The 18,153-nt window shown below is 41.3% G+C and overlaps 1 protein-coding gene across 3 annotated transcripts in view; it reads left to right on the forward strand.

Moving 5' to 3' along the window:
* Window positions 1-8,075: 8,075 nt before the first annotated feature.
* The window catches only part of grik2 (glutamate receptor, ionotropic, kainate 2), a 238,286-nt gene continuing 228,208 nt past the window's right edge, over window positions 8,076-18,153 (forward strand). For all 3 annotated transcript variants that reach the window (XM_062565669.1, XM_062565670.1, XM_062565671.1), the window contains exons 1-2: window positions 8,076-8,414; window positions 10,464-10,811. In XM_062565669.1, the coding sequence (XP_062421653.1) occupies window positions 10,598-10,811 (214 nt within the window). In that variant the 5' untranslated portion in view covers window positions 8,076-8,414; window positions 10,464-10,597. The remainder of the gene's footprint in view (window positions 8,415-10,463; window positions 10,812-18,153) is intronic.

Consider the following 18,153-nt stretch of genomic DNA (forward strand, 5'->3'; position numbering starts at 1 on the left):
GGTTTTTAATTTCAATCCGGGGGGCAGACACAGTCAGCTCATTTAAGATGAACTTGGCACCGCTGGTATCTGCTGCTGCTATCATAATTACTAGTAGTATTACTCATATTCCCATCATAATCCAATGTTACTGTTTTTGCTTTCTTACTGAACAGTTTGTGCTTTCCGTCCTCAAGAGAATTCTGTGGATGGTGTTAATATCTGATGGGTTTTCTATCCGATGCCGGACTTGAACTGTTAGTGCCCCTTCCATCCGGCAGGAGGCTGAGGTCCATCAGGACTAAGACCTCCCGCCACACGAACAGTTTCTTCCCTTCGGCAGTCGGGCTCATCAACAGAGCCCCGGGGCTCCGGGCTGCACTATGTTGTCATTATTGTACTGTCTTCCGTCATGCACCAACCGCCAAGACAATTTCCATGTATGTCTAACATATAATGGCAATAAACGTTTCCTGATTCCTGATTCGTTATACTACGTTTCCTGATTCCTGATCCTGAATTGGCCGAAATAAAAGATACTCTAATTTCTTTGTTCATTTATGATTAGTATGATTTGGGTGGTTGGTGTTTGTTTTCCTTTAACTTTGGGAAGGTTTGTCTGGGATAAATGTTATAGATATCACCCTAATCAGGATAGAATGCGCTAGCAGTTTTGTGTCTCGTTTCTGTTGTTAGCTTCATGTTTCGATTGATGGGTGTACATTTGACAGATATCTGCCTCTTGAGGCGAGACATAGTGCATAGTAGAACAGGACTGCTTTGGGGCAGTGGTCTGCTTAGGGGCCTACCAACGTCGAGAGCGAGCACTCAAACATTTCCTGCGATACTTGAATAAGTGTCTGTTCGGTTGGACAATACTTCTACATTTCAAGAGGGCAACAGATTTGCGGAACAGATTACGGTTATCACTGTCCCTTGTTACTTGGGCAGCCCTTTGCCTTACCAGCCTGGATGACACCGGAACTTATAGACAACGGAGGGTCATCAACTGTCTGACTTTCTTGGTACTGGCTCTGGCGGTCATCCTTGATTCATAGAACCATAAGTCATTTTAGTTTTTCCATATTGTACAGTTCTTGTCAATGGGTGGAACGCATCACATCAATGCACTGGATTTTCTAACGTACTGTACGTTTGTTCTTTAGCTAAAAAGATTATGATGTCATCCACTCAGAGGAATATGAAAAGGAACTATAACCAAAAAACAGTTGAATGTACCCTTTAGCCCGGTGATGTAGTGCTGCATAGTTACATTACATTACATGTCATTTAGCTGAAGCTTTTATCCAAAGCGACTTACAATAAGTTAATGCAGGCCCATATATTGTGGAAAGGAAAGTAAGTGACACAGACCAAATAATTTAGACTTCCACTCCATGGGAAGTGATTTAAAATAATACTTAAATATTCAAGATTAAATATTCACCACAGGTGTTTTAAGTGACTTATCGATCAAAACATTCAAATATAATATATATACAAACCATGTAGGAAAAACGCATGGACTTTGAGAGAAAAAAGAAAAAGAAAAAAATGTACAATTCTAACTCATTTCCAGGTTTTAGGAATCATTCCTGGAGCTCTATACTGTGGATTTCATACTGTTCATTGGAAGGCAACTGGGATTTTATTTTATTTCCACAGACGAGTGACACCCGCTCAGTCTGCATTACATTGAATCCAAAAACAATCAAAACAATCTGGGAGGCTCTAAACAGATGAAAGTGACATTGAGAATCCCTCCAAAGAAGAGAGACACAGTTGTTTTCTCCAGTATTGGGGCCGATTAGTATGGTCACTGAGTATTTGTTTCCTTACTATGTGCTATAAAAGCCCAGTGTTTGGGATAGTACTGTGTCACACAGATGAGGGTGCCATCAAGAGTTTACTGTTAGATGTTGAAACATTCAGCAGGGACAAGCCTCACTCCAAGGACACTGTATTTTTACTTTTTTTTGTGGGACCCACCAGGTATAGATTCTGTGTATGGAATTAATAGGGCAAAATCCTATCTTTTGCATTCCTCAAAGTCATGATTTCAGCTAATGTCTTTGATGTTCAACCATAATTGGCTGATATGAATGTTAGGAATTTAAGATGTAGAACACACCTAGTGGTCGAAAAATGATAATACATGTAGAAATGTGTATTGTAGAATTGTAGTTTGTTTGATGCTAGATATTAGTTATTACTACTATGAATGAATCAAAGACAATTTATAGTCATATATGTCATAATTACTGTACACATTAACATCATGTCACGATTTAATGCTAAAACCTGAGGACGGATGCTAACTTCCGTCCTTTATGGATTTCTCACAACTTTCCCCCCAAAGAGGGCTTTTTGCGATTTTTTTCTCCTGTCAGGTATGAGATGAGCAACTGGATGCAAGACAGCCGAGTGAGGCAAATATCTTGAGTATTGCACCACATAAACTGTGTTAAGCTTTATAAAGAACTGTGATCTTTTATGTCCTGTTATAATCAAAGTGTACTAGTTATAAGATGAGGACAAACTATGTATGCTATGTTATATTTACTCTTTAAAGCATAAAGCCAACTGTTTATTCATACAATGCATTGGAATGTGAGGGAGAGATAAGACAGAGGTTCCAGGTTACAGCATCAGATTCACACCTGGATGTGAAAGGGATGAACCAGGAGGAGACACTTTGAAGGAGAAGCCAATGACCTTCAAATGCACCCAAAAGACACCGGGAGGAGACTAAACCGGGAGGAGAACTGTTAGAATTTTCCATCACCTTCCCTCAAGCTTTGATAAGTCACATTTGACTTGGTCCGACAATTCTCTATTTTGCGAAATATTTCACTATTCACATTGTCTTTCATTTTTTCACAATTTTATTCCTAATGACTTTAGTTTAGTTATTAAATACTTTTGGATTTTTTCATTTGAGTCAAGTGACTTTTTTTCTACTTTAGCGTTCAATATATTGTGGCTTGACCTCTATTATGGAAAAGAACCAGCAGGATTGAGATGGATAACTACGCCACTTGTCAGCTAACTAACATGTGACAGAAATAGGCAATCAACCAGCAATTCAAATTCACCTGATACTAAATTAGGTAGGTGATAGAAGGCTGTAAACCATTAAGCTGAAAACGATGAATCGGTGATGCTAAATTGCAAATATAATCCAACTCATATAGGTATGGTACCATTTGGAATTTTATAGTTTAGGCGCAAAATTTGTCAGACCTGAGAAGCTGATCAAACAGCAATCCAGGTGAGCAATCATTCCATCCCAAAATAAAAGCTGCCGATGAAAGAAAAATATCGATCAAGGAGTCTCACTAGTAACAAAAACAATGGCACGTTTGCTTGTGTTACACAAACGAACCAATACAGGGATATAAAGCATGCTTCCAAAGTAACATTAGAAACATTAGCTTTAGCATGTGTTGGGACAACTCATTTGAAGTTGGGCTTTTTAGAGTGTAGCATTGTTATCTATGCATCTTGGTGATAATTACACTCAGAGCAAGTGACGTCGTATAAAGAGCTGGAGAGAAGGCTGTGTCACGGTTTGGGTCTGCTTCTTGTCTTATTTTGTAGTTTTCATGTCTCTTGTGTTCCTGGGTAACTTCACTTCCTGCCTTGTCCTGTGATGGCCTGATTGTTTCCACCTGTATCCAATCACCTGCACCTCCCTAGTGTATTTAAGCCCTGTGTGCCTGTTGTCCCCTGTCGCGTCATTGTTTAGTGTACCAGTCGTTGGTGCATGTCCGTCCTCGCTTGGGATTTATTAAAGAACACCTTTTTTTTGGAAAAACTCTGCGTCTGAGTCCTCCCTGCCTCTACCCGCACCAGCCGCCTTGACAGGCTGAAACTAATACAGGAAATCAAAGTTTTGTTGGCCTATTCATAAATTCCCTTGGTGATGTTACTGATGTGATGTGTTTGTCATACAAGTGTTATTTTTCTACAAAGTCGATTTCTTGACAAATCCACTGCAAGTGTTACCATGGTTTTGTAGACCGACATAACATAAACAATTTCATTCCCACAATATGAAATGGCACATTTTTAAATGTGTATCATGACCAGTGCAATTTCCTTTTCAAGTGTTATGGAATTTATAAGTCTTTCCATTAAATGTCAAACTATTTATTTAACCAAGTGGTTTCATTTTATAACCCAGACCATATTTTTCATCAGAAAATGGTGAAATTCAAGCCCACTGCAGTGGATAAAGGACCGAGAAGATCCCAGCGCCATTTAGTGGTCTGCTTGCTTCACATTAAACAGCGGTCTCTGGCAGAATGGAGTCTATTGGACAGGGTCAAAAGAGAATGATTCTATTCTATAAGACTTACAGCTAGGAGAGTTTTTATAGCAATTATAAGAGCACTTTGACAGGGCTGTGGACCGATTCTGTGTGAAGCTGAATATATTAAAAAATGACCCTTTTAAGTTTGACACTTGATGGTTTTACATGTCAGGGTGTCAGCTTGAGAGAGCTGCACTGGCGACTAAAGCAGAGACATGGCTGAATCAGAGGTGGGCCGAAGCGCATGCAATAAGAGTACTTAACTGGCGAATCCCTCCCTGTAAATACACACATAACCAGCAGTTTGTCTTTTCCCTCTCAGCTGACATCCAACCAACTGAGACATAAAGGACAGAAATGACTGATGAGGCACAGCAAATTGAACATTTTTCAACAGCCAACAATTATAGTACCATTTTAGATCATTCCATGTGCATGTCATGTATGTTGGAGTGTGTTGGAGGTTTAGTGTACCAAAAGTATTTATGTGCGTTGTGTGTTGATACAATGTTGGGATTGGAAGAGGTTAATCCATAGTGTGAAACTAAATGATTGAATTACCAACAAAATGATTAATAATCACTTAGAAAATTCACAAAATAAATACATAGTGGGGCACTAACGTAAGCTAAGAGGGGCTAAAAAACTATAAATAAAGTCTCATAATTTATAATCACTCATTTAGAGCAAAGAATTACAGATTTAAGTTTGAAAACTACTTGTCCCACCTCCCCTCCTCTGGTGCCCAGCGGGAGTCGGTGACTACAGGCTCTCCTGGTGGAACATTACTGCGTGTTCCTGTCCTATATATGTTCTCCAGAGCAGCATGGATGAGGGCCCAACACAGGGTTAAACTTGATCTAATTGGGTTCTGTTCAAACATTCGAGTCTACCTCTAGAACCCTCAAGTGACCAACCCTTGACCCGTAAAGTGTGTGAAGCACCCCATCCCCTCATGCAGAAACCCAAATCCCTGTGGACTGCTGGACAGTTATCTTCCTGTCAGCGGGTTGTACAAGCAATCGGCACCTTTGTTGACGTTGTAATATCCCATTGCATGTAAAAGTCCCAAATACAGTGCTATTAGAAACATGACTACAAAATGTATGTAGATGCAGGTAAACTGCTCCCATATAACATCTATTATATATCACATTAATTAAGATAAGCTAAAATAAGATAGTCCTTAATTAATGGGGAAATTCACTTAATTAAGATAGCAAGATGAAACCAGATCAGAAAAATAAATAAGTAGTAATACAAACACAAATCCACAATAACTGAAAAACAGACAGATATTTTATATGCAGACTGAACAACTATGACTGTAATTTTACATGTTTGAGGGGATTTGGAGGATTTTTTGTTGTGGTCCCAAAAGCAGCTGGAAGGAAGGACCTGCGGTACCTCTCGTCACACGCTGATCTTAGCGTGTTAATGTAAAATCAAAATAATACTGTTAAATAAATCTCAGTATTGGCCTTTGAATCGTTCTGTGCGCATTGAAGGATGGGATAAATACAGACAGATGGCTCTTCATACTATGCTCAGTTCACTCGGCTCGTAGTAGTTTTGTACGTGCAATTGTTACATGATGGCTCCTGTTTGATGGGGTTAAGGTCAGGTTGGAGATTTAGTTATGCATATGGGTACGTGTAGGTTAACAAGTTAACTGCAGCGTTATCTCAATCCAGTGACACTGCAGTCAACTTACATGATATTAGAAACAGCTGGTCTATGGTCAAAGGGAGACAGACGGGATCTAGTGACAGGACAATGGTGTCCTTTCTCTGTAAGGGTGCTTCCCACGATCAGACAGGCTAAAAGTTAACAAAGTCTTACATCAACGCTGGACAATTGTCCTTGCCTGTTGAGCAGCTGTCGTCTGCAGACTTCTCCCAATACTGGACCACATTCAAAAATCCTTATCTCCATCATCAGTCACTCCAAAACATTGGATGTTCCAGGTTGGAAATATACTTTCCCTTTAAAGAAAATACTTATTGTCTCAATTTTATTACTTTAATCTTTCACATGCTGATTTTTATCACAAAATGATAAGCGTTCCTCAAATATCTTATATCTTAATATTAATCACAAAATCACAGTGATTTTAAAATCAATCAAAAATAATCAACTTTAATTTTTTTTTAATTCACCAGTTATGATTGCTCTCAAAAATACATGGTCAATTCAAATTGAGGTAACCCCAAATGAGAAAGGAAAAGTCCTTTCTGCCATGTATGTCTCCTCTCATGGGCACAGGGGTTTCAGCTCCTTGTGTGGCCCATGGCTAAGCAAAGTGGAGGCTGTTGAATCACAGAGCTGTCATTGACTATTTATCTGTACCCCCACAATTCAACTTTTCATGATGCACACTGTGAGTGAGGGGCCGGAGGGGGGGTGGGGGGCGATCAAAGCTCCCTTTCATTTGTGCTGCAGACTTTGACCTTAGATCGGGCCTCCATTTCTGCAGGGATGTGCCCTTCACCACTAAATAGTATGTCTTGCAGTTACCTGTGACTGATGGCCTCGCTGTGTTCTCCTCCTTTTTGACCCAGCCTCTTTGTCTTCATCTTGAACAGCACAAAATACATGCTCCCTATCTTAACAAGCCAAATATTCCAGCATTGACTGTGAAGTGAGATCATTTCAGGTGTGTCTATGCAAATCTAGATGTGTCGAGATTTTTCAGAGTTGAAAGACATTATCTCCCCTGAAGTCAAGATATTGTCACCTGTTTGTCCAAACACAAATTGAGAGAGATTCGCTACCCACCTCAGGCAGAGTCTTCATTAGCTTAAGGTAAACCATTGGTGACATATTACAGAAATGTAGTTAAACCTATTCATGCATATTGATATTGGCATTTATTTGATCAGATAAGGGATATGCTTCTGAACAAATTGAAGGATGTTGTATTTTAGCACAAACTGTACACAAACACACACAATATATTCATATTTGAATGAGCTCAAGGTCTGCCCTGAAGCCACCATGAAATGTTATATTCTGTAATGTTCAAATTGCAACATCCGTAGAACTTTTAAAAATGTGGTAGAAATATTTTTGATCTCCCATGAATTTAAACCTCAGCAATGGGGTACAGTCGGTTCATTTCATTACATTCAGTTTCTGCTCACTGTTGGCAGCCTGTTTGAAGCCTGACTGCTTCATATCATTTTTTTCCTTTTGACAAGAAATAAATATAAAGCAAGTGGCCTCTAATTCACTCTATGAACCTGGATTGAATTTATGTCTTCATGAATGTAAAGCTATCTGCGTTCAGCGTCCAGTCATTCTGCCTCTGGGGGGCAAATGGACTGACTGAGCATATTGTTGATGAAGATCGTTATAGCAAGCCATTCCTCATCGGGAACATTGATCCTCCACTCAGCCTTATTTGCTGCTACCTGCAAATATTGTCCTTTAAAGATGTGACAATGTTGAAGTCTGGATTCATGCAGATGTCTATCATTTCTAAGAACTCTCTTGCATTTAGTGTTTTAGAATTAAACAATAATAATAATATAATTTATCATGGTAACTTTACAGCTGGTTTTCAGAGGACCTTCATTTTTGGATGATTAAAAATGAATGTATAGGTTTAGCTTACTGCCAGAGCCCAGCAGTGAAACTGTGCAAACACATACTCGACAAGCCACCAAACAAATGTGATTGCATGCGTTAAATAAAATTTCTTCCGAACATATTACTATTTGATAGGAGGTTTCTACCGTTTAAATGTGTCCAACAATAGAGTGCATTCATCCATTCAGTCCGAATAATGCAACCCTTGGTCGGAGTGCAAAGGTCCACGGGGTGCCATGGCTCACCTATAAAGCGGAAAGAGCATGATAACGCGCCTCAGACCAACCTGGCACCCATTCATGTATAAGAAAATGCCGATTCGACGTGGGTGAGTCCCCCGGTCTTGCGTGTGTCCCCTGTTGCTTTAAGCAGTGCGTCCTGCCGTCCGACAGGAGGCGTGTCTCCCCTACGGCCGGAGCGCAGCGCTGCCAGATGCAAGTGCGGAGGAAGCGACTCAGTTCCTCCGTAGAAACAAGCCAACTTCTGTGTGCAGCTCTGGTGACTCTTCGCTGCTGCAGCTCGATCAACGGTAAGCCCCTTCTATTCAACTTTGCATATATGAGCATGTCTATTTTGATCTTTTTTGCAAGGTACATCTTTTCAGGAGTTTGGGGAGAAACGAATTGTCCAATCTGCGAAACGCGCCGGAAGCTCCGTTACGCGGCGCGCCGGTCGGGTTTGAAGTTCATCCGTGAGTTTATGAGGGGAAATCCGCTCCGCAGCTGTGCACGTGGATCCCAAAACAGCACTGCGGCTAAATGTGTTAGCAATATACTCCGACTTGTTGTTTAATAAGCCTCGGAGATATGTGACCTCCTGCGTCTTTGCTCGACCTCTATTTGAAGACGCTTGTCACCTCTTCGGGTTCCTCCACCTTCTTCTCCACCTTAGCTGTTGTAGGGTTGAAAGACGTTGAGGGTCCTTCAATTGCCACCGTGATCCGCTTCATGACTGATCCGTAGATACCGCCGTTAGTTTACGGCGATGGATGTGAACTCGCGGAGACGAGACGCGTATTTAAAGCCCGGAGTTGATGAGGACATTTAAATCAACTCATCATCTCGCAGTGGAGGCTCCGCTCAGCCCGTTTTAAAGATCTGCACGTGCTGTGTGTGTGTCTCCATCTGTAAAAACCAAACCCAAAAGAGAAAAGAGAAGACCGTACACAGCGGGTGCCAACCGATACTTTTCTTTACCCGCAAACCCTGCACCTTTCCGGCCGCAACGCACGGCAGCCGGGACTGTGGGTGTGCGCGCTGGATTTTAGTGCAGCTTTGCTTCCGTATTGTCACATCTTTAACCTAAAACATTGCGCAGGTTAACTCATTGCACGTGCACAGGTAAGCCAATCTCAGACGTTTTTTTTTGTTTCGCTCATTAGTCACATTCTCAAATTCGCAAAGTCAAATTCACTCATAGAGAGATATTTCTCTATAAGTGAAATTGACTTTGAGAGATATGATCATATATATATATAACTTTGAGAGATATGATCATATATATATATATATGATCATATCTCTCAAAGTCAATTTATATATATATATATATATTTGACTATATATAAACATCTAAATGGTCAACATTCTAAAAACGGAGAGAAATCTACTTCCATGGTTCCATTGTTCATCAATGGTCGGATTGGATCATAGTGCAAATTATGTCCAATCACTTAAGAATAATGAAGACGTTTTATGATTTTTAAAATCGCATTCAGCCCGTGCATACAATTTACGTAATAGTTCATTTTATTTTTCCAAAAATGATTGGGCACCCACATTAAATGCAAGTGGCTGTGGAAGCAGGTGTTATTTATTTATATGGATTTAAAAACGGTATTTAACCCATAGGCCTAATATGTATCCCGGTATGGACTCGGTCCAAACAGAGCGACCCGCTGCTCATTACGGAACATACGGGCCAACTCTCCTGTAAACAGTGCGCACCCCAACGCACAGACTCCCAGGCTGCCTTCAATAGCAACCACACAACTAACCATGCTAATTCAAATATTCATTTTCATATTCATTTGATTTGTTTTACGTTTAATTAACATTGTGTACATAAAAGTGAATATATATGAATTTGAATTTAATTTACCAGCTAGAATTCAACCGACAACTTAACAGTAATCGCTCTTCTTCATCTAACAGATATCCAGTAGATATTTAGTAGAATGTATTTGTAGCATAAGGCACTTCTTAAATTCACTTCCCAACACAACAAAGTGAAAAGTTCCTCCTAAAGAACCGTGTCCCCCCCGCTGGGTGTACAGTGACAGCTCCGAACCCCCCCTCAGACACCGCGCACGGAGCCGCCGCGGAAGCCGTGACGGCCATCGAACCGAACCGCCGAGAGATGTGGCAGAGCGGCGGCTCCAGCCGGTGGGGGACGATCGGGGAGGGGTGTGTGGTCAGCAGTAGCCGCGCGCCCCCCCGCTAGTGTCGGCCCGACGTCAGACTGCGCGCGGCGGTGCGAGCGCCGCTTCACTCACTCACGCGCTCACTTGGTCACGCCGTCCCCTCTGCCAGACCCCCACCCCTCTCTCACCCCTCCAATCTCTGCCTGTGTGTTTCAGTGGATGGATTTTCTCGGGCTCTGCCCTGCCTAACATGGATGCCCGGCCACCTCCACCACCTCCACCATCATCTTCCTCAGCTGAGACGAAGGGCGCAGTGAGCCGGACACGCAGTGCTTTCTTTTGCTAAATGGATGTGGGGAAGCCGTTGGCCAGCCCGCCGGTGGTGCCCTGCCGCCCTGCTTCACGTTAAAGACAGAACTATTGTGTGGAATATACGGACAGAGGGAGCAACCAGCACCATGAAGATGACCCCCCCCCCGAGAGGCAGGAGTACCCTGAGGCTTCTACTGCTGCTCTTACTCTCAGTGGGGAATTCTCACGGGATGCCGCACGTCCTGAGATTTGGTGAGCCGCTTGTTCTTTTTCCTTTCTGCCCTAGAAGTTAGATTGGTTTGTTTATTCCCGCTGTGCCCCCCCCCCCTCCCCGACCTGTTGAGGACTCCTTCTCGCCCCCCCACCCCCCTTTCTTGTCTCGGGGCAAAGTTACTGTTGTGCGTACTGGACCGATTCAGAGCAACAGCACGAATCCAAGTGTTGGCACAGACCGACTCCACTACACCGGAACGCTGCCAACCATCGGCAACTTGTTGCTGTTTGGAAAGTTAACGTGTGCGGATATCAAGACCCGCGTGTGTGTGTGCGCGCCACCCGTGTGTGCGCGCGCCATCATTTGTTTGTCACGCGCTTATCTATGCGTGTATATTCACTCGACAATTATAGGTATATTTCAGTGTGTTATTTGTAATGCAAGCTTCACTTTTATAATTGGTGAAAATAAGATCATTTTTGTTGCAAGCGACATTTTTTGAACGACCAATTGAGCCATAATTAGCATCTTTAATTTGACTCATGGAGCAGGAAAAACTACACATCGTTGATTTGAGGCTCTGCGATGCTCAAGAAATCTATTCCGCCCCATGTCTGGATATTTTTACAGCAACATTATTTTCCCAGTTGAAAATATTTAGGATGTGTGAATCATGTAATACACAAGAAAAGGTTGGCAGATATGGACAATAGTTAGGACTTTTTTCTAATGTATTTACCAGAAATGCAGCACACACCACCATCAATGCATGCAGACACATGCAGTATACGCTCATTGCTGCTTCTATGAACAACATACAGATATATTTACAATGTCAAACACACCATTTAGTAAAGAATCCAATGTTTTTTATGGGTTGTAAGAAAGCGTGATGGTACGAGCATTTAAAAGGAACTTGCTCAGTAATGAAATCACCTATGTACATTTCTTTAATTCATGAATGCAAATTGATGAGGTCCAGATTGATTTAGTCTCTGAAGGAGCTGAAGGATTTGAACCAAAGAGTAAATGGATAAATAGGTGAAAGCCTATGAACCTCTGGCCTGCCGGGTATCAGCAAGGTCTTAGTCAGCGTTACAACATGGTGACTGGATCTAGTCCTTCAGTCCATGTGTGTGTGTGTGTGGGGGGGGACTATACCGAGAACTGAGGGAAACCGCCTCTTGCCCATTCCTTCCCATTATTTTTAACCCGGTAGGTTAAAGAAGCCTGTGTTTGACAAAGAGTCAGAAGGATGAAGCTGAGCTCATGCTAGAACTTTTTTTTTATTCAGCTGGCCCCAGTTGTCTGTTGACGAATTTACTAGTAATAGTCTAGTTAGTACTGTGGATGTCTAAGCAGCAGAGGCTGAGATATTCAGACTGTTGGATGAGGCTCTAAAAACACTGCACCCTGAGCTTGTTGTAGATAATGTTTTTCAATAACTGCTGTAACCGTGGCATGTGTGAAAGGTCAAGTTAGGAAGCTAATGTATATAGACAATTAGTATGTCTAATGTAAGATGACTGCTTTGGATTCAGTACTAAATCATATCATTAAATGCCCACATTTCAGAAATGAAGGAGTGCTATTGAGTACTATCATGCAGTGTAAAGTGTATCTTTAAACAGGAGCAAGGGCCTCACACAGTTAGTCGTGTTCTATATAACTCGTGCACGATTTAAACTCTGCTACTTTAACAACTGCAATTCAATTTTGATTTCACAAAAGGGATTTCCTCTGACTCTGGAGCAGCTTGGGCTTTGACAAAGTATATGAAAAGAGGTTGTGATTAATGCAATAATCCTAACATTACATTTCCAGATGGGTTTTGGCCATCGTATTGACATTGCAAAATGTTCTTCAAAAATTCTTCAAAATAGGAGCTTCCAAATAGTTCAACTCATTTAGCCCTTTGAAGGGCAATCTGACTAGGTTCTGCGAGAAAAATATTTTTTCAGATTCCAAATGTGACTTCTTAAAATAATTCTACTTTTGAAGGAAAACATTAAAGCAGGGTACAAGCTCCCAGGGTGGGATTTTTTAGCAGTTGTATTCTCCGCGGACAGAGTCTCACAGAGTCACAACCTCTGATTATAGAAAGCACATAACTGAATCCTCCGGCCTGTTGAAGGTAGAACTTGATTCAGATGGATTGTAAGCATTGCTGGACTAAACCACAGCAACATGCGTCCTGGCAGCTCTGCAACATGACTCTGGCCTGCTGGGTCTGCTGATGGAGTCCACTTTTTGAGGTGTAGCACTGCAGACAGTTGAGGTCAGGAAATTGGATTGCTTGTGTGGAAGAGAAGCCATGTTTGGGGTCACCTCACAGGAGCACTGCAGATTTTATTTCACACATTCCTTGCATGGTTCTCTATAAAAGACATATAAGAAAAATAACAAGGTAAAGGAATAGAGTATAGGAAGTCATAGATTTAATACAATATTTTTCATCAGTTATTGACAGATTTTCCTCATATCGAAAAGAAAAAGCAGTATTTATTCCTTTTACAAAAGAGTTGAATCCATCATTCGACTTATAGTCTCTCTCTTCATATGTCAGTCTCGGGAGAGTGGAATGGAATCAGGTGCGTTGGCGCTGGTTGACGCAGTCGGCGTTAGCAGGAAGGTCATCGTCTAATGGGGCTTACAAGCTAAATGTTGCAGGTCAAGGCCAGAAAAACATTCTTTAGAAAATAACTCCCTCTGGGAAGGCAACCTGTCAGGAAGTGAACTGAAAAATTGACATTACCCTCCAGGCACCGGCCCCCGTCTCACTGATGACAAGGAGATTTGAGCTGCTTGGAAACAATGGATGTCTCATGGAGAGCATTAAAATTAACCCTCAATAAAAAAATCAATTTCCCTATTTGCTTTCCTCTTCATTAATGTAGTTGCAGGCATGGGGCAGGCACTTTCTGAAGAAACTTGTATATGTTGCAAAAGTGACAAAAGCACCAACAATTTCTTATTTCAAAGTTGGAAACAGTCCTCATCAAATTCTACGCACCAATTCTATTTGTTTAAGGAATATTTGCTAAACAGCACTGGGACAAGCTGCTGTTTAGCAGCATTCAAAGTATATAAATATAAACTGTCAATTTTATTTGTATTTTTTTTAAACACAAAACTACACACATTCGATCACTCTAAGGCAGTATTCCACCAAGTGGAACATGTTTTCCCCAACTGCGTTAAAATATTTGATCGCATTTGTCACATAGATTAATGCGTTCATTTTGACAGGCCTAATATAAACCTGTATTCAAAGATTGTCTCCAGTAAACACCAATGGCTTGGGGATGAGACCTTTAGAAAAAGCCATAAAACTTTCTGTCCAGTAATCTATGAACGTCGTATATTGTGTCTGTTTAGGGTGTCCTTTATGAAGTGAAGCAAAAGTCTAGGGCTTAGAAGACTGGTATGGACACAGAGTTCATCCATTTCACAACTACACCATATCATGAAAACCATATAGGTTACATGTTTGAATAGAGCCGGTTCTCATTCCCAACGAGGCTCTGTCACTCAGCGTCCGGACCGGAGAAGCCATTGCGTTTTTCACTAACCACCATCTAAATCCATCCACGTCTTAAGTGTTAGAGACGCTGAGAAGACAGGAGACCACTTCATGTTGAACAGCCTAAACCTAACTAAGTGGTTTAAAAGTGAGAAAACTCTTTGCTAACCCTTGAACGGAGGGGGACCAAAGGTCGATCACGATGGACCAGTCGGTCGCCAAGGTAGTTCCTGTAGTCCATCTGCCCATGGGGGGGGGGGGGGGGGGGGGGGTAGATCGCCATGACTTGGTCAGTTGGGAAGTAGCTTGTGTGGGCACCCCTGCCTTAAACTGTACCATTAAAAAAACAACAACATTATTTTTATTTTTTGGTTATTTAGCACCAGCAGACAGACATACCCACCTCCACTACCCGCTCGGCGGAATCGTTTACCCGACTACCCCCCCCCCCCCCCAAAGATGTAGCGATAGGGGAAAAAACATGTGTCCGGGTGGCGCACCAGCGGACAGACTACGCCAACCCATCCCCTGCCCCCCACCCCCCCATGTCGGCTCTTTAATTTGCCTGACTACTGAGAGAGCGCTATTTAGTCAGTGCAAAAGTAAAGCTAAAGCTTTTGGAGAGTCTGGCAGGGACAGATGGTGGAAAGCGAGAATGTCTGATGGAAAATCACATCCAATGTTTATCCTCTCCAGCACAGACAAAGAGCCAAAGGAGGGGAGAAAGAGGGGTTTGAGAAATATGGTACTACACCTTACAGTCAGAGACTTGCACCAACCCAGAAGCAATACTGACTTAAATACCTTAAGTAATGTCTCTATGTTGAAATACATGACCACATATATAATGGATATTGTAACTAACCAGATATCTAATACTGATCATAGAGATGTGGTACTGCTTGCATGAGCCGTGAAGAAGGATGGCCTTTTTTCACTCAGATACAATTGTGCAAAAGCATGAATTCTGATCATTTGTTCAGAGCCAAAACCAAATGCAGTTTTAGACCAAACAGTCTAAGTCAGTCAGGGGGGCACAATAGAATGTGTGTCCTATCCCCAAGAATTCCTTGTTGTGTTTATGTCTTTTTCTGTTTCTACGTTATACAAACTGTCAAACCGAGCAACAGCTATTTGTTTTCTGTTTCTGCTCTCTGTTAACTTTCTGTTATTGCCTATTTCTCTTCTCAAACGTTTTCACAAAACTAATTTGAGTATTCTGTTGTGAAGCAGTCATTCTAAAACCAAGACATGCCCACCAGCTTGGAGTTTGATTGGAATCTTGCTAATGCCTTTACAGCGCTAAAAGCAGGACAAGGAATTATCTGATGTACTACTTTCAGAATATAGTGACAGTTTGGGCAAATAAATAAAACAAAACATCATTTTAATTTAAAAACTTGAACCCTGCTCATTTCTCTGACAGATGGCATTGCCAGTTCTGCATCCATTTGACATCCATGTGTAAAACAGCAAACACATATATTTAACCTCTGCCAGGTTAAAACACATTGTGGTTTATTGTTAGGCACAATTCAGTCGCATACTTTGACCAGCACGCTTGCTGGATGACTAAATATGTGTACCGCTACTGTTGACAAACTATCTTCAAACAAACAATATGTCCTCTTATTGGCTAAATGGAGACCAGATGGAAGCATGCAGGTTCAGTGTGTGTGTGATGTGCTGCGTTGAAAAAGGGGTTTTGGATTCAGTGGTTGGAGACTGTGTTTCCCCTGTGGCTGTGTATTGAACCGCAGTGTTTTCCTGGCAACTGAAGCTATGTAACAAGTGAAGTAAGACATTAAATCTTGGACATAATCAATAATCATGATGAAAGAAAAAACACAACCTAACCGAAAATTTGGTTCAGGTTTAAAAAAGGTGCAGGTTGTGGATTATGAATTGCAATAAGGTAAAAAAAAGACTTACATCGAAGAAGATGGATAATTAATATACACTGTTTGGCAGAAACAGCACTGTGGTTGACCATAATTATTATACAAATCTGAGCAGCATGTCAAAGATTCTGCAAGGTCAGTGAAAAAAACACTTCCAACAACACACACAATGTACAAGTCCCGGAAAGTCTGTGCTCCTCCGTACTCTGATCAAAAAGGGGAGGTGGGAGCGTTAGGCTGAGGGCCTGGTGAGCAGGTCCTCTGCGGTTGACAAGAAACTTAGACAGGAGTTTTTAATTGTGAATAATGACAATCACCACAGAGTAAATACTACCCAGAACGTATTTCCCCTCCTGTCCATTTCCTTATATCAGGCTCAGACAACCTTATAGATTTCAACCCAAGCTGAGAGTTGACGATTATCATCTACGCATAATACTCAAGGAACCTAAATATATTTGAAGTCTCATTAAATGAACTGCTATCAACATTAACAATAAAGCAATAAGGTACGAGAGGCTGTACTTTGTCGTCCAATAATGTAAGAGTTGGAGGGTGTAGTTAGGCCTGACACGCAAGTACCTTATTGCTTTTATAACACGGTTTCCAGCGAAATTATAAATTCAAGCAAATCATTTTCAGCACAAAATAGTTGTAGCCACCAAACGTTTTGTATCACATTTCATCAGTCGAGAGGAAAAATAGTCCCTGTACGTGCATGTAAACAGCATTGGGTCCCTCACCATCTCATTCATTCCCATCGCTCGTGATGTCCACCTTGATTGTGCGGTTGCGAAAGCTCGCATTGCCTCAAACGATTATTTGTGGGATTTACGGACTAACGGCCGCAAAAGCTAACCTGTTACTTTGAGTGCGCAGTGATGTGGAACGCTTGGGTCAATGTGAAAAAGCAACTGTACATTATCGCTGAATAATGCACCCCCTGTGACTCACTCTCAACCAATGAGAACGCTGGATTTCATCTACCCGTGTTATAATTACGCATAAAGTGCTATACTCTCAGCAACATAAACACAGGTTGTGGATAGAAGGATCCAACAGCACAGCTTCATTATCTTTGTTCAGGATCTTAAAATCTGCAATCACTTATCAGTCAAACTCAGGTCCTTAAGATTAAGATCATTTTCTGGCCATTTGTTTACCAGCTGTACATCTCTCCTGCTTGAATTATCGAGCTGAATTAGAGTAAGTGTGAGAAGTTACCTGCAGCTAGAGACAAAGCTCAAGATATCAAGAATCATATCAATTAGGTTGTTGGTTAAGCTACATTTGACCTCAATCAAAGGGAACTAATGTCACGGAAGCGTGTTGAGGAGAATACTCTTCTTATAGGAAGATACCAAAAATCACTTCCCTTTGCTTTCTCTGTTTTAAATGTGGAACAGGTATTTGGTGCTTGAGTTGTCAGTGTAGGACGAGGAAACAACAGATATTTTGCAAAAGCCATTACCGTAGTCCATTTAATGATGAAATGAAAAGAGCAGATCATATTCTGAACTATTTTCATGTCTTCAAAAAATGAATCCCTGGGAAGTTGCAGACCATTTCAGCTTTTACAGTCAAATGAGCATTCCCCCCATTTCTCTTTTTTAGCTCACACTTTTACCCGAAAATAATCACCCTATTTATTTCGGAAAGATCATTGTAAAATAAGACATAAGGAGACCACACAACAATCTGCTCTGTATTTCAAGTGAGAATGTGCACCTAAACAAAACCAATACTGCTGAGCCACGGTCTCTTTTTTTTATAGATTTAGACTGCTGTCCTTTATGTGTATTTTGTTCATTATGCCTCTCTGCAGTGTAAATGTAGGATATATATTTCGCACTGTTGCCATGTTTATATTTTCTGCAAGAGAATTCTTTCACTCAAAAGTGGTATTAGAGTTTATTGTTAAATGTACATGCATTGTAATTCAATTAACGGCCGGAA

Source organism: Pungitius pungitius, chromosome 11, assembly GCF_949316345.1.
Source record: "Pungitius pungitius chromosome 11, fPunPun2.1, whole genome shotgun sequence".
NCBI classification, from domain to species: domain Eukaryota; kingdom Metazoa; phylum Chordata; class Actinopteri; order Perciformes; family Gasterosteidae; genus Pungitius; species Pungitius pungitius.